General features: G+C 52.0%; 1 protein-coding gene across 2 annotated transcripts in view; it reads left to right on the forward strand.

The window, feature by feature from the left end:
- Positions 1-12,825: 12,825 nt before the first annotated feature.
- LOC138767807 (uncharacterized) overlaps positions 12,826-25,257 on the forward strand; it is a 66,672-nt gene continuing 54,240 nt past the window's right edge. Inside the window, exon 1 of one of the 2 annotated variants that reach the window (XM_069945584.1) lies at positions 12,826-12,982. In XM_069945584.1, coding sequence (XP_069801685.1) covers positions 12,883-12,982 — 100 coding nt within the window. In that variant the 5' untranslated portion in view covers positions 12,826-12,882. The remainder of the gene's footprint in view (positions 12,983-25,257) is intronic. The other variant, XM_069945585.1, reaches the window with a different exon arrangement.

The raw sequence follows: 25,257 nt of genomic DNA on the forward strand, positions 1-25,257 counted from the left end.
TTGGGAGAGAATTCACAAAATGGCGCAATTGTAGAAATTTGTAAAAATCTTTGTTCGACAAGCTAAATTTGCCCGCTAGAATCTGGAAGTCGTATAATCCCTGAGGCCCCATTGCTTTCCCAAGCTCAGAAAAGCCTTTCCCTATCCATTCTTCAAACCTAGCGTCAGGAATCTGGTGTTGTAATACTTGCATAGGCATAGCTATGTACCTGGTGGGGAGTAGTCCTGATTTTACTTCAGGGTGAAGCCAAAGGCCTATAGCTGCATTAATGGAGGGGAAGGGATAATGAACCTTTTTCCCAGAGATACGTAATCCCCATAAAAAATGCTTTAGGGAAGCTACCTTTAGGATGTGTGACTCCATGACCACCCATCTTTTGGATTTATCATGATGCCACCAATATTTAAGTTGTTCTAGGAGAGCTGCATGGTGGTACTTTTTTAGGTCTGGGCATCCAAGACCACCTTTTGCCATAGGTAAGCACAAGGTTCACATGGACACTCTGGCCTTTTGTTGTTTCCATATAAATTGCATAAGGAGTCGTTGAAGGGATTTTATTCTATGCATTGGGATAGGAATGGGGAGATTGCGGAAGTAGTATAGTGCTTTGGGCAAAAGCATCATTTTTGTCGCTGATATGCGACCTAACCAAGATATAGGTAAGGAAGAGTAATTGGCGATATCCTTTTTGAGGGAGTTGCAGAGGTTCATCCAGTTTTTTAAAAACAAATTAGCTATGGGGAATGTAAGGGTTATTCCCAGATAAGGTATTTGGCCATCAGCCCATTTAAACGGGAAATTAGTTTGTAGGTGAATTTTAACATCAGGGGCTATTCCCATATTCAAAATTAGAGATTTTGTCGTGTTCACTTTGTAGTAACTCACCGAGCTAAATTCTTTTAATACGTCAGTTAGGCCTCGTAGGGAAGTTTCTGGGTTTGTGATAGACAATATAATATTGTCAGCGAATAATCCTATCCGATGCTCTTCAGCTCCTATAGAAATACCTTTTATATGCTGAGATTCGCGTATCATTTGGGCCAGCGGTTCCATCATAAGCACAAAAATTAAGGGAGAGAGGGGACACCCCTGTCTCGTGCCGTTTGTAATTGCCAGCTCTTTAGACAAGACCCCTGATGTATATACCTTTGCTGAAGGACATGTATACATAGCCATAATAGCTTCAAGAATGTTACCCTGCAAGCCAAATTTCTGTAATACCGCTCTTAGGTATCCCCAATGGACCCGGTCGAATGCCTTCTCCGCATCCAGTGCAAGGAGCAGAGAAGGCGTTCACCGGGACTCAACCCATGATATTATATCAATAAATCTCCTAGTGCCATCCAAAGTTTGACGACCTTGGACGAACCCTACTTGGTCATTGGCCACAATAGAGGGAATAATGGTAGCTAACCGATTTGCCAAAATCTTTGCGTAAAGTTTTAAATCATGATTTAGTAAGGATATAGGCCTAAAATTGCTAGGGGTGTCTGGTGCTTTCCCCGGTTTGGGCAGTGTCACTATTAGGGCCTGTAGCATATCAGGGGGAAAAAAAACTTTGTTGCATTGCTAAATTAAATGCTTTGGTTAGGTAAGGGGTTAATATAGATTTGTGCAGTTTATAATACTCGTTCGTGAAGCCGTCTGGCCCTGGTGATTTATTATTTTTGGATGAATTGATAGCTGAGGACACTTCCTCTTCAGATATTGGGGAGGACAGTTCATCTACCGTTTGGTGGGAGATGTGGGGGAGGGACATTTTATTTAAAAATGTATGGATGGATGTAATATTGGGTTGTGGTGTGGAAGAGTCTTGTTTTAAATTATACAGAGCTTGATAGTATTCTGCGAAGACATTGGATATGCCTTGAGGATCTAGTATTTTTTCCTTAGAGGAGTTATAGATAAAGGGTATGCGTGAGCGTGCTGCTTGTCTCTTAAGAGTTTTCGCCAGTAGGGCTCCCGATCTATTACTATGCCAGTAGTAATCACCTCGCATTTTGCGCATGGCTAATTTGTGTTTATGTGATTGTAGTGCGGAAAGTTTGTGCGAGAGGGCAGAGATTTCCTTTGCTCTGTCTGCAGAAAAGGAGGATTTATTTAGTCGATGAAGGGCCGTTAATTGTTGTTGGATAGACAAGACTTCTCGAGTATGCTGTTTCTTAAAGTGAGAAGTTTGTATTATGAAATGGCCTCTTAGAGAAGCTTTGTGCGCACACCAAAGAGTCATGTCACTAACTTCGTTATTGTCGTTTAATTTAAAGAAGTTGTTCAACTCTGTAGTTGTGTCTTTTAGGTAGCTTGGTAAATGTAATATATAGTTGTTAAGTCTCCATACTGTGTTGGGGGGGGCGGGTATATTGATCGTGAATAGCCAGTCTAATAGGGGCATGGTCTGTCCATGTGATATTGCCTATACTTGCAGATTCAATCTTGGGTAGGAGTGATGCCTCAACCAGAAAAAAGTCAATTCTGGTATAAATCCTATGCGGATTTGAATAAAATGTAAAGTCTCTTTCACCCGGGTGAAGCATCCTCCATGGATCCTGCAGATTATGTAGATGAACTGTTTTGGCTAAGGGGGTAGGTTCTGGGGGTTTATGCGAGGACGTAGAGTCCATGGATGGCCATAACGGAAGATTATAATCTCCCACAATAATTAATGCTCCCTGTTGTATACCTATCGCTTTATTAATAATTTGTTTGATAAATCTGTGCTGTCTATGATTTGGGGCATAGATGGATACTAATGTGTAAGGCACATTGTTTATCATACAGACTATTATGACATATCTTCCCAACTCATCTATTTCAGTTTTCTGCATAGTAAGTGCCACCGTATCTCTAAATAAGATTGAGACACCACCTCTCTTCTTTACTGCTGGTGAGGATATTACTTCAGGAAATTTTTTGTAGTGTAGTCTGTGGAGATCCTCTTTATTAAGGTGGGTCTCCTGCACACAACATATGTCAATGTGTGCACCTTTAATTTCTTTAAAAAGAAGGGACCTTTTAAAAGGTGAGTTAAGGCCTTTAGCATTGACCGATAAGATCTGAAGAACCATTGTGGAGGTAGTAAATTTTGCTATGTGGTGTCAGCCAGTATATGAGAGAGGTGGTGTCTCCCATCTTGTTCAATTTAGAATTAGATGTACTTATACCATTTTTATCAACCACTGGAAAGTTACCGTACATTCTTCTGATGAGGATTACCCTAGATAAGAAACTCCAACAAAACAAACATGTATAGGAAACAGAAAACAGAAAAAAAGAGAAAAACGGTTGTGGCTGAAGGATATTGATTCCTTCCATGGAGGGTGTTAGGAGAAGGTCTAACATAGCCGTAGCATAGCATCATCTGATGCTTGCGCGTCGTTAGAGGGCGATGCGTTGGATCTCTGCTTGCGTTTTCCATGCTGTACGGAGTGCCATTCCGGCGAAATGGGACGAGGAGATGGGCGTCTTGCGGAAGTAGGTTCCTGGTCAGATCCTATGATTTGCCACTCCAGGCACAGGTGTTTGAGGTCTGCTGGTGTACTGGCGATTATTTTACTGCCATTATGATTGATTACCAGTTTCACGGGGAAACCCCACTTGTAAGGGATCCGGTGATCTCTAAGAATTCTCGTGCCTGGGGCGAATTCTCTTCTCCTAGCCAGGGTGGCTGCTGATAAGTCAGTAAAGATTTGAATATCCTTAAAGCGGTTGGGCATCTCTGGGTTAGCAAGGGCACTTTCCATTAACTTTTCTTTGGTGTTGAAAAAATGGATCCGTGCTATGACGTCACGGGATACTGTACTAGACAAAGTCTTAGGTTTGGGCAGACGATGGGCCCTATCAATGGTGAGGTCGCAGTCCGAGGCATCAGGCAAAAGTGCAGAGAAATAGTCTATGAGGAATTCCTGTAGTTGATCATTTTTGACTGACTCACTTATACCCCTGAAGCGCAGGTTGTTACGGCGCGATCTATCCTCAATATCGGCTATTTTAAAGTTTCAGGGCCTCTACTTCCTCTTCCAATGCATTTGTGGAGTCCACCACACCGTTGTGGGCTGAGGTTAGTTCGGCCATCTTATTTTCAATGTGTGAGGTACGTTCGCCTATAGCCGTTATGTCTTTGCGTGCTGCTTGCAAAGATTGTGTAATGTAGGTTTGCATGGATGTTTGGAGCTCATCCAGCAGTTTCCTCATAAGGGATTCAGTTATAGGGGATTCAGTGGGTCTATGTATTTGAGAAGCTGATATCAGGGTCGCAGCTTGTTTTGCCGGGGTATTGGAGCCCAGCTTCCATGAGAGAGGCTTTGGGGGAAGAGAGGGAGTCTCTAAGTCCAGCAGGTTATCTGCAGCGTGGGCTGGGGAACATGAGGCAGAGCCTCCGACGGCGCCATCTTTACTGCAGCTATCTCCTGAGACTCCGTCCGATGATAGAGGTAAGGATAACATGGGAGCTGACAGGTGGTCCTCACTCACCTCCATCTGTAGTAAAAGAGTGATGACACAGACCGGTGTTGCAAGTGGTGTGCTGCGGAGGAGAGGGATTTCCCAGCTTGGGTATCTTGTGAGGGCGAGCTGGCGCCATCTTGGGCGGACTCGGATGCGGGGATAAAGTTATCCACCTTCAGTGCAGCCTTCTTTCTTTTTCCTCTCATTCTTGCCGCTCTTGCGGTAAGCACTCGGAGGGTCACCTTGGTGGGATTTCAGGTGTTTATCACTTGCTGTGTGCCGCTGCGTAGCCTGTGCCAGCAGGAGCCCGGGATTCACACGTCCGGTCCCATGCGTGGCTAGACACGCCCCCCAGCACTCCCAGTCTTATTATATTGCTCAGCAGACACTGGGCTCCTCCACCTGGCTGGACAACAAATTGCTCAGCAGACACTGGGCTCCTCCGCCTGCCTGGACACCATATTGCTCAACAGACACTGGGCTCCTCCGCCTGGCTGGACACCATATTGCTCAGCAGACACTGGGCTCCTCTGCCTGGCTGGACACCATATTGCTCAGCAGACACTGGGCTCCTCCGCCTGCCTGGACACCATATTGCTCAACAGACACTGGGCTCCTCCGCCTGGCTGGACACCATATTGCTCAGCAGACACTGGGCTCCTCTGCCTGGCTGGACACCATATTGCTCAGCAGACACTGGGCTCCTCCGCCTGGCTGGACACCATATTGCTCAGCAGACACTGGCCTCCTCCGCCTGGCTGGACACCATATTGCTCAGCAGACACTGGGCTCCTCTGCCTGGCTGGACACCATATTGCTCAGCAGACACTGGGCTCCTCCGCCTGCCTGGACACCATATTGCTCAACAGACACTGGGATCCTCCGCCTGGCTGGACACCATATTGCTCAGCAGACACTGGCCTCCTCCGCCTGGCTGTACACCATATTGCTCAGCAGACACTGGGATCCTCCGCCTGGCTGGACACCATACTGCTCAGCAGACACTGGGCTCCTCCGCCTGCCTGGACACCATATTGCTCAACAGACACTGGGATCCTCCGCCTGGCTGGACACCATATTGCTCAGCAGACACTGGCCTCCTCCGCCTGGCTGTACACCATACTGCTCAGCAGACACTGGGCTCCTCCGCCTGGCTGGACACCATACTGCTCAGCAGACACTGGGCTCCTCCGCCTGGCTGGACACCATATTGCTCAGCAGACACTGGCCTCCTCCGCCTGGCTGTACACCATATTGCTCAGCAGACACTGGGATCCTCCGCCTGGCTGGACACCATATTGCTCAACAGACACTGGCCTCCTCCGCCTGGCTGGACACCATATTGCTCAGCAGACACTGGGATCCTCCGCCTGGCTGGACACCATATTGCTCAGCAGACACTGGCCTCCTCCGCCTGGCTGGACACCATATTGCTCAGCAGACACTGGGCTCCTCCGCCCGGCTGGACACCATATTGCTCAGCAGACACTGGGATCCTCCGCCTGGCTGGACACCATATTGCTCAGCAGACACTGGGCTCCTCCGCCTGGCTGGACACCATATTGCTCAACAGACACTGGGCTCCTCCGCCTGGCTGGACACCATACTGCTCAGCAGACACTGGACTCCTCCGCCTGGCTGGACACCATATTGCTCAGCAAACACTGGGCTCCTCCGCCTGGCTGGACACCATATTGCTCAGCAGACACTGGGCTCCTCCGCCTGGCTGGACACCATATTGCTCAGCTCACACCGGGCCCCTCTGCCTGGCTGGACTCCATATGTGCTCAGCTATGGGTGCCATACATGGCCAGACTTCCCTATTCAATCTCTCAGATGCATCATTGAGGTCTCAGCACTCCCAGTCTTCTGATATCTCAGTCATTCATTAGTTTTTCCCAGTATATTCAGGGCAGCTGTTCTTGGGTCTCCATGGTCTTCAAGTGGAGCCAGCGATGGAGACCTCAGTGCTCAGACCTCATCAAACAGACGTGATGAGGAAGGAAGGAGGCCGGGGACGTCTTAGTTTGGGGACTGGTTCTGTCCAGTGTTGGACTGGGGCACCTGGAGCCACCAATATACAACCAGTGAGACACGACATGCTGACCCGCTCCTTTCCTGAATTCATCTGTATCTGTGACAAATCTCAGAACACCCTACACTCATACAGCTCTCAGGGTATGCTGGGAGTTGTAGTCTCTGAGAGGACAACCCTGTAATAAATCACTGTGTGCAGAGTCTCCTGTGCCTGCAATCTGTAGGTGACAACCATCAGCCCTGAAGGTCCAGCAATACATCTGTCTACAGCGGCAGCTATCAGAGGTTTGTACTACTGTACTACAACTCCCAGCACATCCTGAGGGCTGCAGACTGTCAGTACATGCTGGGAGTTGTAGTGCCTGCAGCTGTTGTAGTTGGGTCCTATACACTGAATGCTTTGTGACATATAAGAATACATAGATCTGTGGGGGCTCAGTGCAGGGAAGTGACCCCAGAACATCACTAATAGGGGATAGAACAACAACATCTCCCCCTATCCCCTATTAGTGATGTTCTGGGGTCACTTCCACACACTGAGCCCCCACAGATCTATGTATACTTATATGCCACAAAGCATCCATTGTATAATGCACCTAGGACCCAACTACAACAGCTGCAGGCACTACAACTCCCAGCATATCCTGAGGCCTGCAGACTGTTCTGGGAGTTGTAGTGCCTGCAGCTGTTGTAGTTGGGTCCTGGAGGCGTTGTGGGAGATCAGAATACAGAGATCTGTGGAGGCTCAGTGCAGGGACGTGACCCCAGAACATCACTAATAGGGGATAGGGGGGGAGATATTTTGTTCTATCCCCTATTAGTGATGTTCTGGGGTCACTTCCCTGCACTGAGCCCCCACAGATCTATGTATTCTTATATGTCACAAAGCCTCCAGTGTATAATGCACCCAGGACCCAACTACAACAGCTGCAGGCACTACAACTCCCAGCATTTACTGACTGGAGTTGTAGTGCCTGAAGCTCTTGTAGTTGGGTCCTAGTTTAAAAGTTTGGGTTAGTGTACTGTAGTGACCCCGGGGCTGTGTCAGTATACTACCGCAAACAATACACTGACCCATTTAGACCCCAATGGTACAGAGCCTCTGCACACTATAGAAGTAATTACAGTGCAGTTACTAATGACTCACAGGTGACGTCTTCTCGAATTGCCGTCGCTAACTTTTTGCTTTCTTCTCCATCTGGCGCAGCATCATGAAGACTTCTCTGACCATAACTCGTCTGCAGGCGGGCAGCTGGGGGTGACTGGGGAAGGGAGGCAGCTGGGGGTGACTGGGGAAGGGAGGCAGCTGGGGGTGACAGGGGAAGGGAGGCAGCTGGGGGTGACTGGGGAAGGGAGGCAGCTGAGGATGACTGGGGAAGTGAGGAAGCTGGGGGTGACTGGGGAAGGGAGGCAGCTGGGGGTGACTGGGGAAGGGAGGCAGCTGGGGGTGACTGGGGAAGGGAGGAGCAGCTGGGGGTGACTGGGGAAAGGAGGCAGCTGGGGGTGACTGGGGAAGGGAGGCAGCTGGGGGTGACTGGGGAAGGGAGGCAGCTGGGGGTGACTGGGGAAGGGAGGCAGCTGGGGGTGACTGGGGAAGGGAGGCAGCTGGGGGTGACTGGGGAAAGGAGGCAGCTGGGGGTGACTGGGGAAGGGAGGAAGCTGGGGGTGACTGGGGAAGGGAGGAAGCTGGGGGTGACAGGGGCAGGAGGAGCAGCTGGGGGTGACTGGGGAAAGGAGGCAGCTGGGGGTGACTGGGGAAGGGAGGCAGCTGGGGGTGACTGGGGAAGGGAGGCAGCTGGGGGTGACTGGGGAAGGGAGGCAGCTGGGGGTGACTGGGGAAGGGAGGCAGCTGGGGGTGACTGGGGAAGGGAGGCAGCTGGGGGTGACTGGGGAAGGGAGGAAGCTGGGGGTGACAGGGGGCAGGAGGAGCAGCTGGGGGTGACTGGGGAAAGGAGGCAGCTGGGGGTGACTGGGGAAGGGAGGAAGCTGGGGGTGACTGGGGAAGGGAGGAAGCTGGGGGTGACAGGGGGCAGGAGGAGCAGCTGGGGGTGACTGGGGAAAGGAGGCAGCTGGGGGTGACTGGGGAAGGGAGGCAGCTGGGGGTGACTGGGGAAGGGAGGCAGCTGGGGGTGACTGGGGAAGGGAGGCAGCTGGGGGTGACTGGGGAAGGGAGGCAGCTGGGGGTGACTGGGGAAGGGAGGCAGCTGGGGGTGACAGGGGGCAGGAGGAGCAGCTGGGGGTGACTGGGGAAAGGAGGCAGCTGGGGGTGACTGGGGAAAGGAGGCAGCTGGGGGTGACTGGGGAAGGGAGGCAGCTGGGGGGGGGACTGAGGAAGGGAGGCAGCTGGAGGTGACTGGGGAAGGGAGGCAGCTGGGGGTGACTGGGGAAGGGAGGCAGCTGGGGGTGACTGGGGAAGGGAGGCAGCTGGGGGTGACTGGGGAAGGGAGGCAGCTGGGGGTGACTGGGGAAGGGAGGCAGCTGGGGGTGACTGGGGAAGGGAGGCAGCTGGGGGTGACTGGGGAAGGGAGGCAGCTGGGGGTGACTGGGGAAGGGAGGCAGCTGGGGGTGACTGGGGAAGGGAGGCAGCTGGGGGAGCCAGGGAGAGAAGCTGGGGGAAAGGGAGAGCAGCTGGGGGGCAGGGGAGCAGCAGGGAGGGGCAGCTAGGGTGGCAGGGGAGAAGCTGGGATTCAAGGGGAGAGGCTGGGGGCAGGGGGAAAGGCTGGGGGTCAGAGGGAGGGGCTGGGAGGCAGGGGAGCAGCTGAGAATGCAGGGGGAGAGGCTGGGGGGCAGGGGGAGAGGCTGGGGGGCAGGGGGAGAGGCTTGGGGTCAGGGGGAGGGGCTGGGAGGCAGGGGAGCAGCTGAGAATGCAGGGGGGAGAGGCTGGGGGCAGGGGGGGCAGGGGAGAGGCTGGGGGCAGGGGGAGAGGCTGGGGTCAGGGGAGACGCTGGGGGGCAGGGGAGAGGATGAGGTTTAGGGGAAGAGGCTGGGGGGGCAGGGGAGAGGCTAGGGGGGCAGGGGAGAGGATGGGGGGCAGGGGAGAGGCTGGGGGGGCAGGGGAGAGGCTGAGAATGCAGGGGGGAGAGGCTGGGGGGCAGGGGAGAGGCTGAGGGTTAGGAGGAGCGGTTGGGGGGGGTCAGGGGAGAGGCTGGGGTCAGGGGAGTTGCTGGGGGGGTCAGGGGAGAGGCTGAGGGTTAGGAGGAGCGGTTGGGGGGGGTCAGGGGAGAGGCTGGGGTCAGGGGAGTTGCTGGGGGGGTCAGGGGAGAGGTGGGGAGGCAGGGGAGAGGCTGGGGGGGCAGGGAAGAGGCTGAGGCTGGGGGGCAGGGAAGAGGCTGTGGGGGCATGGGAGAGGCTGTGGGGCAGGGGAGAGGCTGAGGGTTAGGGGGAGAGGCTGGGGACCAGGGGGAGAGGCTGGGGGTTAGGGGGAGAGGCTGGGGACCAGGGGGAGAGGCTGGGGGTTAGGGGGAGAGGCTGGGGGACAGGGGAGAGGCTGAGGGTTAGGGGGAGAGGCTGGGGACCAGGGGGAGAGGCTGGGGGTTAGGGGGAGAGGCTGGGGGACAGGGGAGAGGCTGAGGGTTAGGGGGAGAGGCTGGGGGCCAGGGGGAGAGGCTGGGGACCAGGAGGAGAGGCTGGGGGTCAGGGGGAGAGGCTGGGGTCAGGGGAGAGGCTGGGGTTAAGGGGAGAGGCTGGGGACCAGGGGGAGAGGTTAGGGGGGGCAGGGGAGAGGCTGGGGTCAGGGGAGTTGCTGGGGGGGCAGGGGAGAGGCTGGGGGGGAGGCAGGGGAGAGGCTGAGGCTGGGGGGGCAGGGGAGAGGCTGTGGGGCAGGGGAGAGGCTGAGGGTAGGCAGAGAGGCTGAGGGGTAGGGGGAGAGGCTGGGGGGGCAGGGGAGATGCTGGGGGACAGGGGAGAGGCTGGGGACCAGGGGGAGAGGCTGGGGGTTAAGGGGAGAGGCTGGGGGACAGGGGAGAGGCTGAGGGTCAGGGGGAGGGGCTGGGAGGCAGGGGAGAGGATGAGGTTTAGGGGAAGAGGCTGGGGGGGCAGGGGAGAGGCTAGGGGGGCAGGGGAGAGGATGGGGGGCAGGGGAGAGGCTGGGGGGGGCAGGGGAGAGGCTGAGAATGCAGGGGGGAGAGGCTGGGGGGCAGGGGAGAGGCTGGGGGGGCAGGGGAGATGCTGGGGGACAGGGGAGAGGCTGGGGACCAGGGGGAGAGGCTGGGGGTTAAGGGGAGAGGCTGGGGGACAGGGGAGAGGCTGGGGGGCAGGGGAGAGGCTGAGGGTCAGGGGGAGGGGCTGGGAGGCAGGGGAGCAGCTGAGAATGCAGGGGGGAGAGGCTGGGGGCAGGGGGGGGGCAGGGGAGAGGCTGGGGTCAGGGGAGACGCTGGGGGGCAGGGGAGAGGATGAGGTTTAGGGGAAGAGGCTGGGGGGGGCAGGGGAGAGGCTAGGGGGGCAGGGGAGAGGCTGGGGGGGGGCAGGGGAGAGGCTGAGAATGCAGGGGGGAGAGGCTGGGGGGCAGGGGAGAGGCTGAGGGTTAGGAGGAGCGGTTGGGGGGGGGGGGTCAGGGGAGAGGCTGGGGTCAGGGGAGTTGCTGGGGGGGTCAGGGGAGAGGTGGGGAGGCAGGGGAGAGGCTGGGGGGGCAGGGAAGAGGCTGAGGCTGGGGGCAGGGAAGAAGCTGAGGCTGGGGGGCAGGGGAGAGGCTGTGGGGGCAGGGGAGAGGCTGTGGGGCAGGGGAGAGGCTGAGGGTAGGCAGAGAGGCTGAGGGTTAGGGGGAGAGGCTGGGGACCAGGGGGAGAGGCTGGGGGTTAGGGGGAGAGGCTGGGGGACAGGGGAGAGGCTGAGGGTTAGGGGGAGAGGCTGGGGGCCAGGGGGAGAGGCTGGGGACCAGGAGGAGAGGCTGGGGGTCAGGGGGAGAGGCTGGGGTCAGGGGGAGAGGCTGGGGACCAGGGGGAGAGGCTGGGGGTCAGGGGGAGAGGTTAGGGGGGGGCAGGGGAGAGGCTGGGGTCAGGGGAGTTGCTGGGGGGGCAGGGGAGAGGCTGGGGGGGGCAGGGGAGAGGCTGAGGCTGGGGGGGCAGGGGAGAGGCTGTGGGGCAGGCGAGAGGCTGAGGGTAGGCAGAGAGGCTGAGGGGTAGGGGGAGAGGCTGGGGGGGCAGGGGAGATGCTGGGGGACAGGGGAGAGGCTGGGGACCAGGGGGAGAGGCTGGGGGTTAAGGGGAGAGGCTGGGGGACAGGGGAGAGGCTGGGGGGCAGGGGAGAGGCTGAGGGTTAGGGGGAGAGGCTGGGGACCAGGGGGAGAGGCTGGGGGTCAGGGGGAGAGGCTGGGGGTTAAGGGGAGAGGCTGGGGGACAGGGGAGAGGCTGGGGGGCAGGGGAGAGGCTGAGGGTTAGGGGGAGAGGCTGGGGGTCAGGGGGAGAGGCTGGGGTCAGGGGGAGAGGCTGGGGTTAAGGGGAGAGGCTGGGGACCAGGGGAGAGGCTGGGGACCAGGGGGAGAGGCTGAGGGTTAGGTGGAGAGGCTGGGGGGGCAGGGGAGACGCTGGGGGGCAGGGGAGAGGCTAAGGGTAGGGGGAGAGACTGCCCCCCAGCAGGGGAGCAGCTGAGGATGCAGGGGGGCCGGGGGGCGGGCATACGCTGTGGGGCAAAGGGGAGAGACTGGGGGGGAGACGGAGCGGCCAGGAGCAGGATGGGCAGGTAGGCTGGTTCCCTCCCCCCATGCAGCGCCGAGGTCCGGGGTGCGGGGCAGGTGTTGAGCTTCCGGCACACACAGTCTGACAGAGGCCGGAAGCACAGCTGCAGCCCCGCGGTCCCGGATCTTCTCTCCTGCTCGGCGATGACGTCACATCACGTGAGCGCTGCCGAGCAGGAGAGAAGATCCGGGACCACGGGGCTGCAGCTGTGAGCTTCCGGCCTCTGTCAGACTGTGTGTGCCGGAAGCTCACCCCCTGCCTCGCACCCCGGACCTCGGCGCTGCATGGGGGGAGGGAACCAGCCTGCCTGCCCATCCTGCTCCCGGCCGCCCCTTCACCCCCCCCCCCCTCCCGGCGCGGACCAGGCACCCGTGGGCCGGTGCCTACCTATTTTATTTTTTTTTTTTTTATAATAAAAAAAGTGTTCCCTGCGGGTGCCGCCCCCCGCAGGGCGCCGCTCTAGGCACTGGACCACTGGTGCCTAGTGGCAAATACGGCCCTGAGTATACAGCGATGTACTGTGCGGCCTCAGTTACGCTTCTTTCTCTCTATATTAGGATGATTTTCAGTCACTTAGAGTGTTTTTTGTTCAGTTGTGCTTCAGGTGTCACACCCAGGTCCGGGTTATTTTTATCCATCCACATCTGCTCGGAGGACCAGGACTGAGGGGAGGATGTGGTGACAGCTCATTGCGAGAGCCGGAGCCTCAGCAAGAACCTCATTATCACAATGTCCTACTGCCTGACGGTGTGCTTCATCCTCACCCTCCACATGGTGGGCGGTAAGGTGGACGGAAGGACGGAAGGGTTGGCGGATGGACGGATGATCAGTAAGGAGGATAGTTACATGGGTATATGGATAGGTGGGGGGAGGGGGCGGCACAGGAAGGGCAACAAATAGATGGAAGGATGAATGGATAAAGGGAAGGAGAGATTCAGGCATGGATGGAGATATAGATAACGGCAAGGGTGGATGGATAGATAGGAGATAGATAGGAGATAGGAGATAGATAGATAGGAGATAGATAGATAGATAAAAAGATACAGAGGAGAAAGGAGCCGCACTTCACAGGTGTAGCGGGTGCAGTTGGATGCAAATCCCTTGGCAGGGGGGATCCCCAAGTATCACACTAAAATCCAAAGCACTTCAGCATAAGGTCCAAAAAGGTGGTGATTTATTACAAAAATGTGCAAAAACACAGGAGGCAACGTTTCAGTTCTCTCACAGAACCATTATCATATAGATAGATAGATAGATAGATAGATAGATAGATAGATAGGAGATAGATAGGAGATAGATAGATAGATAGATAGATAGATAGATAGATAGATAGATAGATAGGAGCAAGATAGAGAGATAGATAGATAGATAGATAGATAGATAGATAGATAGATAGATAGGAGATAGATAGATAGGAGATAGATAGATAGGAGATAGATAGATAGATAGATAGATAGATAGATAGATAGATAGATAGGAGATAGATAGGAGATAGATAGGAGATAGATAGATAGGAGATAGATAGGAGATAGATAGGAGATAGATAGATAGGAGATAGATAGATAGGAGATAGATAGATAGGAGATAGATAGATAGATAGATAGATAGATAGGAGATAGATAGATAGATAGATAGATAGATAGATAGATAGATAGATAGGAGATAGATAGATAGATAGATAGATAGATAGATAGGAGATAGATAGATAGGAGATAGATAGGAGATAGATAGATAGGAGATAGATAGATAGATAGGAGATAGATAGATAGATAGATAGATAATAGATAGATAGATAGATAGATAGATAGATAGATAGATAGATAGATAGGGAAATAGATAGATAGATAGATAGATAGATAGATAGATAGATAGGAGATAGATAGATAGATAGATAGATAGATAGGAGATAGATAGATAGGAGATAGATAGATAGGAGATAGATAGATAGGTAGATAGGAGATAGATAGATAGATAGATAGATAGATAGATAGGAGATAGATAGATAGATAGATAGATAGGAGATAGATAGATAGATAGATAGATAGATAGGAGATAGATAGATAGATAGGAGATAGATAGATAGGTAGATAGGAGATAGATAGATAGATAGATAGATAGATAGATAGATAGATAGATAGATAGATAGATAGGAGATAGATAGATAGATAGATAGATAGATAGATAGATAGGAGATAGATAGATAGATAGATAGATAGATAGATAGGAGATAGATAGATAGATAGATAGATAGATAGATAGATAGGAGATAGATAGATAGATAGATAGATAGATAGATAGGAGATAGATAGGGAAATAGATAGATAGATAGATAGATAGATAGATAGATAGATAGATAATAGATAGATAGATAGATAGATAGATAGATAGATAGATGGAGATGGATAGATAGATAGATAGATAGGATAGATAGAGATGTAGATGGATAGGAGAGATAGATAGATAGGAGATAGATAGATGATAGATAGATAGATAGATAGATAGATAGATAGATAGATAGGAGATAGATAGATAGGAGATAGATAGATAGGAGATAGATAGATAGATAGATAGATAGATAGATAGGAGATAGATAGATAGATAGATAGATAGATAGATAGATAGATAGATAGGACATAGATAGAGAGAGATAGATAGGAGATAGATAGATAGATAGATAGATAGATAGATAGATAGATAGATAGATAGATAGATGTAGATGGATGGAGATGTAGATGGATGGAGATGTAGATAAAGGTTTAGTAAGAGGAGCCACAGGAGTCCGGCAATTACTTAACCAGTTGGAACTTTTACTGTAACTTCTTAAAGGTACAGTACAGGATATAACAGTCTTCTGAATTAATGTGCAATTCAGATAATACATTGCTGGCTGTGTGAGCCGGGTACTGCAGTATGGAAAACCTTTGGAGATACCTAAATATACATTTACTTCACAGCTTCTCACTGTGATGTGATGGAGATATGATAGAAATGTGATGGATTTATTGTGGAGATGTGATGGAGATGGGATGGATGTATGATAGAGATGTGATGGAGATATGATAGAAATGTGATGGAGGTGGGATGGAGATATGATAGAGATATTATAGAGATGAGATAGAGATGTGATGGAGATGGAATGGAGATGTGATGGAGATATGATAGATATGACAGAGATGGGATGGAGATGGGATAGATGGGATGGGGATGGAGAGGTGATGGAAATATGATGGAAATATAATAGATGGGATGGAAATATGATGGAAATATAATAGATGTGATGGAGATGAGATGGAGATATGATAGATATGATAGAGATGGGATGGATATATGATAAATGTGATGGAGATGGGATGGAGATATGATAGAGATGGGATGGAGATGGGATAGAGATATGATAGATATGATAGAGATGGGATGGAGATGGGATGGAGATGTGATAGATATGATAGAGATGGGATGGAGATATGATAAATGTGATGGAGATGGGATAGAGATAAGATAGATATGATAGAGATGGGATGGAGATATGATAGAGATGGGATGGAGATATGATAGATATGATGGAGATGGGATGGGGATGAAGATGGTATAGATGTAATAGATGTGATGTAGATATTATAGAGATGGGATGGAGATGGGATAATTGGGATAGATAGAAAGATAAATGATAGATAGAAGATAGATAGACAAATAGATAGATAGATAGATAGATAGATAGGTAGGAGATAGATAGATAGATAGGAGATAGATAGATGGGAGATAGATAGATAGATAGATAGATAGATAGATAGATAGATAGATGGAGATGGATGGAGATGTAGATAAAGGTTTAGTAAGAGGAACTACAGGAGTCCGGCAATTACTTAACCAGTTGGAACTTTTACTGTAACTTCTTAAAGGTACAGTACAGGATATAACAGTCTTCTGAATTAATGTGCAATTCAGATAATACATTGCTGGCTGTGTGAGCCGGGTACTGCAGTATGGAAAACCTTTGGAGATACCTAAATATACATTTACTTCACAGCTTCTCACTGTGATGTGATGGAGATATGATAGAAATGTGATGGATTTATTGTGGAGATGTGATGGAGATGGGATGGATGTATGATAGAGATGTGATGGAGATATGATAGAAATGTGATGGATTTATTGTGGAGATGTGATGTAGATGGGATGGATGTATAATAGAGATGTGATGGAGATATGATAGAAATGTGATGGATTTGCGATGCCCCAGGCCCCTAGGGGCCACTCCGCAGTGTAGATGGTGCTAACAGGCAGGAACCGGGGCAGCTGTAGGGTATAGTGTTGTCACGGTGAAGGCACGAGGGTGATACAGCTGGAAACTGGGCTCCTGACCATGCGGGAATACTGGGCATGCGATTCCTCGTTGTCCTTAGTCAGGGCACCAATGAACACACCAATGCCAAGGTTCAGAAACAACGGTAGTTGTATATTTATTGTAACGGTGGTAACTAGTAGCAACAGTCTCTCCGGATGCAACCGGGTATAAGGCAATCTTGAATAAAGCAGAGTAATGGGTGATGCTGCAATAGGCTGTGAGAGTAGCGTGCTGAATGATGGGAGTAGTAGTGATACTGAAGTTGAGATGCTGGGTGGAATGAGACTTGAATGAAATACTTGCTGTTGATGATTAGAGAAGATGATGAGAGGAATGACTGAAGAATCGACACCCAGATGAGAATCTTGAGACTTGAGACAGGAACACAGCCAGTGGACTGGAGCAGCAGAGCACACGCAGGCCTTTCTCTTAGCTGGGAGAGAGGAGGGACACACTTGTCTCCCTGAAGGTGGAGGACAAGACAAGACTGAGGCAGAACAGGAAGTCACATGGTAACCCCAGCCAAAGCTCAATGACCATTGGAGTTACCATGGAAGCAGGGGCAGTCACGTGATATCCAGCCATTGCATCATCACACCATTAGGCACATACAGAGAAATATACATGAGAAGTACCATACTTGAACACTGGGGGGGCAACATAATACCCTTAGGCACTGATACCTGAAAATACATACAAGAAATGAATGGAATAGCAGACCTGAATACTGAGAAGGGTGACACAATACACGCAGTTTGCAGTGAACCATAGATTTCCAGAACAGAACTGGTTATAATAAAAGTGTGAGGATAAAACAGCAGACAAGAGGGCCTGTTCTGGGACACTGCATACCTCCCTCTCGGGTACGGAGAGAGGGTACACCCGACCTTGTGGAGGAGAAGTTCCAGGAAGGAGGTCTATGGGACAATCGTACGTCCGGTGAGGGGGTAGAGAGTCCGCCTCTTTGGCAGAAAAGACGTCAGCCAAGTCTTGGTATTCTGCCGGTAGGCCGGGTAGAGGCTTGACGGAGTCAGGTGACGTCATAGAGCACTTGGGCTGAGGAGACTTTAGACACCGGTTTGGACAGTCCAGGCCCCAACTGAGAATCTCCCCGGTTCTCCAGTCTAGCTTAGGGGTATGTAATTGCAGCCAAGGGAGACCCAGCAGGATGTCGGAAGAGGAATGGCGCAAGACGTAGAAGGAGATCTTCTCCTAATGTAAAGCGCCCACCTGGAGGACTAGAGGTGCAGTCTGGTAGTGCACAGCTTCGGTAAGAGTCTCGGTCACGGGTAGCTGCCATCTTTGGACCAATGTAGCTGCAATGAAACTGCCTGCAGACCCAGAGTCGATGAAGGCAGTAGTCTGGTGAGTTTGTCCTGAGGGTGTCTGGAGGGGAACTGGCATAGATAATCTCGGAGAGGTGGCATTCACACCTAGGGAGGCCTCTCCCACTGGGCCTACGTGCGAGCGTTTCCCAGACGCTGAGGACGTTGGGGACATCTCTGCCGGAAGTGATCAGAGCCACCGCAATAGAGGCAGAAATTCAGCTCCAGTCGATGAGCTCTCTCATCTGAGGTCAGGTGAGCTCGTTCTACCTGCATGGGAACTTCAGGAGTTGACTGGGGTACTGGCGTGACTGGATTCTGGAAAACCGGTGCCAGCTGGTGATGGTGACGGGGCAAACTTAGTCGCTGTTCTTGCCGGACCTCCTCCTCTCTCTCGGAAAACCGGTTGTCGACTCTGGTAGTCAGTAGAATGAGATCATTCAAGGAGGTAGGAAGGTCTTGGGCGGAGAGCACGTCTTTCACCCGACTGGACAGGCCCTTCTTGAAGGTGGCTATTAGAGTGGCCTCATTCCAGTCTAATTCTGCAGCCAGGGTGTGGAACTGGATGGCGTAGTCGCCAACAGAGGAACTCCCTTGAGAGAGATTGAGGAGAGCAGTCTCAGCCGAAGATGCACGGGCAGGTTCCTCAAAGACGGAGCGAAAGTCGTCCAGGAAGGTTCGGAGATTGGCAGCAACAGGGTCATCTCGGTCCCACAGCGGCGTGGCCCAAGCCAGAGCTCTACCCTCCAATAGGTTGATGATGAAAGCCACTTTAGAGCGCTCGGTGGGAAACTGACTATTTAAGAGTTCAATATGCATGGTGCATTGAGTCAGGAATCCTCTGCACAACTTGGGATCGCCTCCGTATTTACTCAGGAGAGCCAGTCGAAGTCTCGAAGAGGCTGCAGGAGGTGATGAGCTCTGGGCTGTAGTATGCTGCTGTAAGGCGGCAGTCAGTTGCTGGATGTGCTGCGACTGTTGCTGGATTTGTTGAGCCTGTTGGTCGACCACTCTGGCTACATCACGGATATCAAGCACCTCGCCGGGATCCATGGTTGGAGCCTACTGTAACGCCTGGAGTAGTGGATCCACTGGACCGTCACCAGTGATGGCACTAACCTCACCAGGGAGCGGAGTCTAAGGGGCCGCTGGTTCTCACCATAGCCCGCCGCAAGGCGGGATAGGCATGCTGCGGCAGACGGCCCCCAGGTCGCTACCCCTGGCTTTGTTGCTAGTGACGGCAGACGAGGCGTGGCAGGAGCAGTAGGCAGAAGATAGTGCAGGCAGAGGTCTGTAGGCGTAACCGCAGGTGGCAGACAGTACTCAGGAACAATGGGAAGGCAGCTGACAGGGACTAGGGACCAGGTCAGTGGACAGGAACAAGGACTGAGGTCAGGAAAAACAGGGAGCTGGGCCAAACGCTATGGGAAGCATGTAGAGGCTCCAACATGAGGGACAGGGCATGCTGGGATTTATAGGGAGTGATTAGTGCAAACATCCAATTAAGGGCGGACTGGCCCTTTAAAATCTGAGACAGCCGGCACGTGCGCGCCGGCCGGGACAGACGGAGATAGGAGCAGGGCGAGGTAAGGCGCCCCCCGGGGCCGAACAAGTAGCAGCGCCGGGTCCCTGCACATGGTCCCCGGCGGCTGCATGGGGCAGAGGGAGGTTGCGGCGGCGGCCCGGGGCACCGGACGCCACCGCGGCCGTGACGCCAATGAAATACGTTACCCTACTGGAAAAAGAACGTGAAGACCTGTGTACTGCCTTGGGTGTCTGTGTGAAGTGACTTGGACACCTGGAAGAGAAAGAATAAAATAACAAAAGCAAGCATACATTTGGAAGCTTCCGTACACACCAAACAGTAATACAACTCAATTGCTCAGGAGGCCTTGCACACGAAAAGGTATCCAAGGTGCAATATGTATGGACAAGTGTAAGTGTGGAGTGGGACTATGTGCAGCAACTACTGTGTGTTGGGACAAAACAGGGATAGACAAACAATGGAGACACAAGGAAGGGAAACATAGAGGACAACAAACACTATGAGGTCTTGAAGAACACTGGCTCAACTAATCTTTCCAGTGGATAACACAATAATACAACATGTGAGGAAAAATAGAATACCCTTGAGGAAATACACTCTTTAGAAAATAGACTGTCTCTGAGGCTATAGATACATACTGACTTCTTACTCAGAGGAGGAGGAAACTGTCTGACTCTGACATGAAAATATACACTGTAAGAAGAAATACTTTTTCAAAAGACACACTTTACTGTGAAACTATCTAAATGACTTTTCTGCTTACTCAGAGGAAGAAAATATACATATGACTCTGTTACGAAAAATAACCTTTTTGACTACTGTAGTGCAGTAATAGAGTGCAATAAGGAACTTCTGACAATCACATAATCATGGAAGTGCTTTAGGAAGAATTGGGCAAGTGTCTCTGTTTGGTAGAGTCTCTTTTAGGCAATATAACCCATCGTCCATGTAAAGGCTCTGGGACAGGCACTAGACAACAATACAATAATTTGAGTGTCCATCAGCACATAGCTGGGTAATAGACAAAGTTCTTGGTCAGGAGGACCAGGTGAGAACCTTGAACGTTGCATAAGAATAACACACAAAACAGGAACAGTTTAAGGACTTTGGTCTCTGTAGCGAATTGGTAGTGTTCCCCGAGTTGAGCGCTCAGACTGTCTCAGCATGAGGTTGGCTCCATTAGCAGCTTGCTCTGGAACAGACTGGGGGTCATTGACAGCAGCTGGTTGAGGAGGAGAAGCCGCAGGAGGCGGAATGACTGGAGTGTTCATAGGAACTCCCTGATAGCCAATGGCCATGAGTAATGGCTCAGTTCGGAACATATCCTCAAGAGAGGCCGGTTTAGATGGAGCCTCTGGGACTGGCGGAGGTGCCTGTACAGGTGCTGGACAGGATGCTGTGAGGTCTTGCAGATCCTCCCTCACACAGCGCTTTATCCTATTCCGGTGTACAGTTTGAGGGGCCAGACCTGGCTTTTTGACTTCATACACGTCAGTCTCTGGATAGGGAATAGCGGAAATGATATAGGGTTCAGGCTCCCATAGACTTTCCAACTTGTGGGTGCGGTGATACTTTTTGAGCCAGACTCTATCCCCCACTCTTAGTGGTGTGGCATGCGTCCCCTGATTATAAGCATCTTCCTGGCGCTGGTGGGCCTCTCCCATCTTCTGGTTGACAATCTCTCAGGCGTCTTGAATCCTCCTCTGATGCTCTTGGACCCAGTCGGTATCAGACAGAGGGTTGACAGTGTCAGTTACTTGAACTCCAAGCACGCGGTCTTGAGGGATTTGACCTTGGCGTCCAAACATGAGATAGAAAGGAGAGTAGCCTGTTGAGCAATAGGTGGTGTTGTTATAGATTTCCACCAGCTCATCCAACAGGTGAGGCCATTCAACCCGCTTTGCCACCGAAGCTGTTCTTAGCATGTTGATGAAGACCTGGTTGACCTTCTTACAGAGACCATTACCTTGCGGGTGATAGGCCGTGGTACGAAGCTTCTTGCACTCGTGGTAAATGGATAGCTCATGGAAGAGTTGAGATTCAAAAGCCAGGCCTCGGTCTGTGAGCAGGGACTCAGGACAGCCGTAGTGTTTCACATATTCTTTGTAGAAAGTGATGGCTGTGGTCTCCCAGTCAAGTCTCGGACGGGTACCACGACTACCTACTTGGAGTAGTGATCGACCATGGTCAGGGCATATGTGTATCCACATCTAGTTGGGGCCAACTTTACATGGTCCAAGGCAACAAGCTGATTTGGCCGGTGGGACACAATGGAATGCAAGGGAGCTCGGGCCTCTCTTCCTCCCGCCTTGGAGATGTTACAGGCGGGGCATTCAGCAAACCAGTTCTCAATGTCAGCCCGCATCCCGATCCAATAGAACCGTTGACGGATGGTCGCCTCAGTCTTATGGACCCCGAAATGGCCGGAACGGTCATGGTAGGCATCTAACACCAATTTGGCGTCTCACCGGGGAATCAAGATCTGATGTCATCGTTCTCCAGAGATGGGGTCCAACTAATTCCTTAGAAGTAGGACCCTATGAAGAAAGAGCCGATTCCGCTGTCTCCAGAGACGTCTCAGTTTAACGTCTGGATAAGGCCTCTTGATTCTCATGGGGACTCTCCCAGTAGAGAAGATCTCTCCCAAGACTCTAGATTCATTCTGGATGGTCTGCCATCTGGACAAATCTTGATAGGGGCCCGAGTCAGGGGACGTCTCACTCTCTTTGACCACCGTGGTAGTACTCTGGGTGGCGAATCTCTGATAAAAAGGGGGCATCTCTACATCTTCCCAGTCGTCATCCTCTGGGGCTTCCTCACCTCTAGGCAGTCGAGACAGCAGGTCAGCATTCACATTGGCCTTGCCGCTTCGATACTTGATTTCGAAGTTGAAGTTGGCCAACCTAGAGGCCCAACGCTGTTCCAGAGCGCCCAGTCGCGCGATATTGAGGTGAGCTAGCAGGTTGTTATCCATATAGACAGGTAATCTTTGAATTTTTCAGTAATGGCCAACACCAGAGCAAGCAACTCCAATTTGAAAGATGAAAAGGCTGACTATAGTCATGGTAGGCCAGGATGGGAGGCGAGATCAACAGGGCCTTCAGGGTTTGAAACGCTATCTCTTGACGTTCAGACCACTCTATGGGACAGCCACGGAGTAGCTCGTTGAGTGGTTCAGCCACCTGGGCGAAGTGGGGTATGAAGCGGCGATAATAGCCCGCGAATCCAAGGAAGCTTCTCACCTCTTTCACCGTCTTAGGAACGCCCCAACTCTCCACGGCCGAGATCTTCTCGGGGTCAGGTTGTATCCCCTCTGCACTTACGACATGCCCCAGATAGTTCACCTGCAGTTTGAGGAGGTGGCACTTCGACGGTTTGATCTTAAGGCCGTGGTCAATGAGGACTTGGAACACTTCGGCTAAGTGATGAATATGGTCCTCATAAGTGCGGGAATAGACAATGACGTCATCCAGGTAGAGCAATACACTTTGGAAGTTGATGTGACCGAGGCACCTCTCCATTAACCGCTGAAATGTGGCGGGGGCGTTGCAGCGCCCAAACGGCATACTTGTGAACTCATAGAGTCCCATGGGGGTAGTAAACGCTGTCTTCTCTCAGTCTTCCAGGGCCATGGGCACCTGCCAATACCCAGTGGTGAGGTCCAACGTTGAGAAGTAGGCGGCTGAACCCAGAGCAGCAATAGTTTTCTCTATGCGAGGCAGCGGATAGGCATCCTTGTGCATAATGGTGTTCAGCTTCCGGTAGTCAACACAGAATCTAATGTTGCCGTCCTTCTTTATGACGAGGACGATAGGGGCAGCCCACAGACTTTGGCTCTCCTGGATGACGTTGGTGTCCTTCATTTCCTGGGGCAGTTTCTTCACCTGCTGATAGCTGGCAGGCGGGATAGGCCGGTGCTTCTCCTTGATAGGAGGGTGATCTTTGGTATTAATTCGATGTTGGACCAGACCAGTTTTACCAAATTCAAGTGAATGCTTGCTAAAGGCCTCGTGATGGCCCTTGGCAACCTTGAGTACCCCCTGAATATGCTCGATTGGGGTGTTGGCATCTCCGATGTTGAGGGCATCCCACCAAGGAGTGCGGGACTGTTTGGACTCTCCTGCTGACATTCTAATAGACCTCTGGTGGGCAATAGTCTCTTCACATATGAGATCCTCAGGGTCGAGTTGGTGGAGCATGGCAACCGTAGTAAACTTAGGTAGGTCGACTGGAGAGGCACTGAGATTGACCAGCCATACTAGAACCTGACCGTTGGAGATGGTCACTAGGCTTCGGGCAGTCATAACAAGGGGTTGACCCTCAATTTCGATGGAATCCAGCAGAGCCTCATAGTCGGCGTTGTCCAGGCCCTGTCGAGCCCTGCACCAGATAAGGGTCTCACTGTTAGCTGGGATAGTGATTGGGATGAGCATCTCTGGTACGAACACGACAAATCTCCCCTCGGTGATTGACAAACCTCTGCTGAGCGGTGAGCGCCTTGATAGTCTTCTGGATGGCTTGCCTGTAGGGGGAAGAAGCTTGAGACAGAGTTATGCAGAGCAGCTACTAATTCTGAGAATACATGGCAGATGACGTTCATGCCCAAAACTGTAATACCACTATTCCCTTCTGGGTTAACCTCCGGTTACCAATGCATATGGTGGGTTCCATAGAGTCACATGGTGGGTATCCATAGAGTCACATGCGGGCACTGCGATAAGAATTTTGAGAGCCATTGTGACTCCTGCGGGCCTGAGATTCTACCTCCCGGGTGTTGGCCCTCGGACCCAGGGGTAGCTCGTTTAACTGAAAGCACTGGGATTGGTAGTGTCCATGTCGCCCACAGTAGTCACAGTAGGGCCGCTCTCGAGGTGTGGCCCTGTGGGGTATGGATAGGTCAGAGCGTGGGCGCCTGGGAGGTGACTCTAGAGACAGGGCCTGACTGAAAGTAGAGTGAGAGGAGGAGGTGGATGAAGTCCCCTTTAGTTCTTTGATGGCTTGACAAAGGGAGCTGACTACTTGAGTAAGGAGGTCAGGAGTAGCCGGGGGGGTTAGTGAGAGGAGCTTGCATGGCCTGGACAGCTTGAACAGATGGAATAGAAGGCGTGATGACAGGACTAGGGATCACACTCGTCAGCTCTGGCTGACTCGAGGTCGGGGAACAGTTATGGCAGGGGGAGTCAGTTCCTATTACTCTCAGAGCCAGGGTTTTGAAATCCAGGAAGGACATACTAGGGTTCTGCGCAGCCAACATGCGCAGCTGGCTTTGAATGAGCCTAGAGTCTATGCCCTCTATGAAACGGTCTGTGATTATGTTTTCTGCTGCAGAGGGGTCAATGACATCCACCTGTTGTAAGGCCCGGTAGGCAGACTGGAGGGAAAGGGCATAGTCCCTCAGGGTCTCACCTGGTTTCTGGCGACGATCATAGAACTGGAGACGAATTTCTGTGGGGGACTGTACCTCAAACTCTCTCCTGAGGCGATCAAGAATCTGCTGCACCCCGGCTTTCTCCGTAGCGGGCCATGACTGGACCTCCTCAGCAGCAGGACCTTCCAATTGACCGAGTAGGAGTTGTACCTGCTGAGTAGGAGAGAGAGAAACCAGTTCAAGAGTACGAGAATTTTTTTCCTTTAAAGCAGCCAAGGTGTGGGGCTCCCCCTTATAGCTGGGTAGGATATTGGGCCCAATGAAAAACAGCACTCCGGAAAGCACTAGCCGATGTAGGGGGTGCAGCTGGGGGAGCGGGTGCACCAGGGGGTGAGGACAGTGGACTGTTTGACCCGCCGACGGCATCATCATCCGGGCTGGACATGATGGGGGACTTCCACTTATCTGACTTTCCCAGCGCAGCGGACGGGATCCCTGGATGAGCTGTGCCGAGTGGTCG

The sequence above is a fragment of the Dendropsophus ebraccatus genome, chromosome 11 (assembly GCF_027789765.1).
Source record: "Dendropsophus ebraccatus isolate aDenEbr1 chromosome 11, aDenEbr1.pat, whole genome shotgun sequence".
Taxonomy (NCBI): Eukaryota; Metazoa; Chordata; class Amphibia; order Anura; family Hylidae; genus Dendropsophus; species Dendropsophus ebraccatus.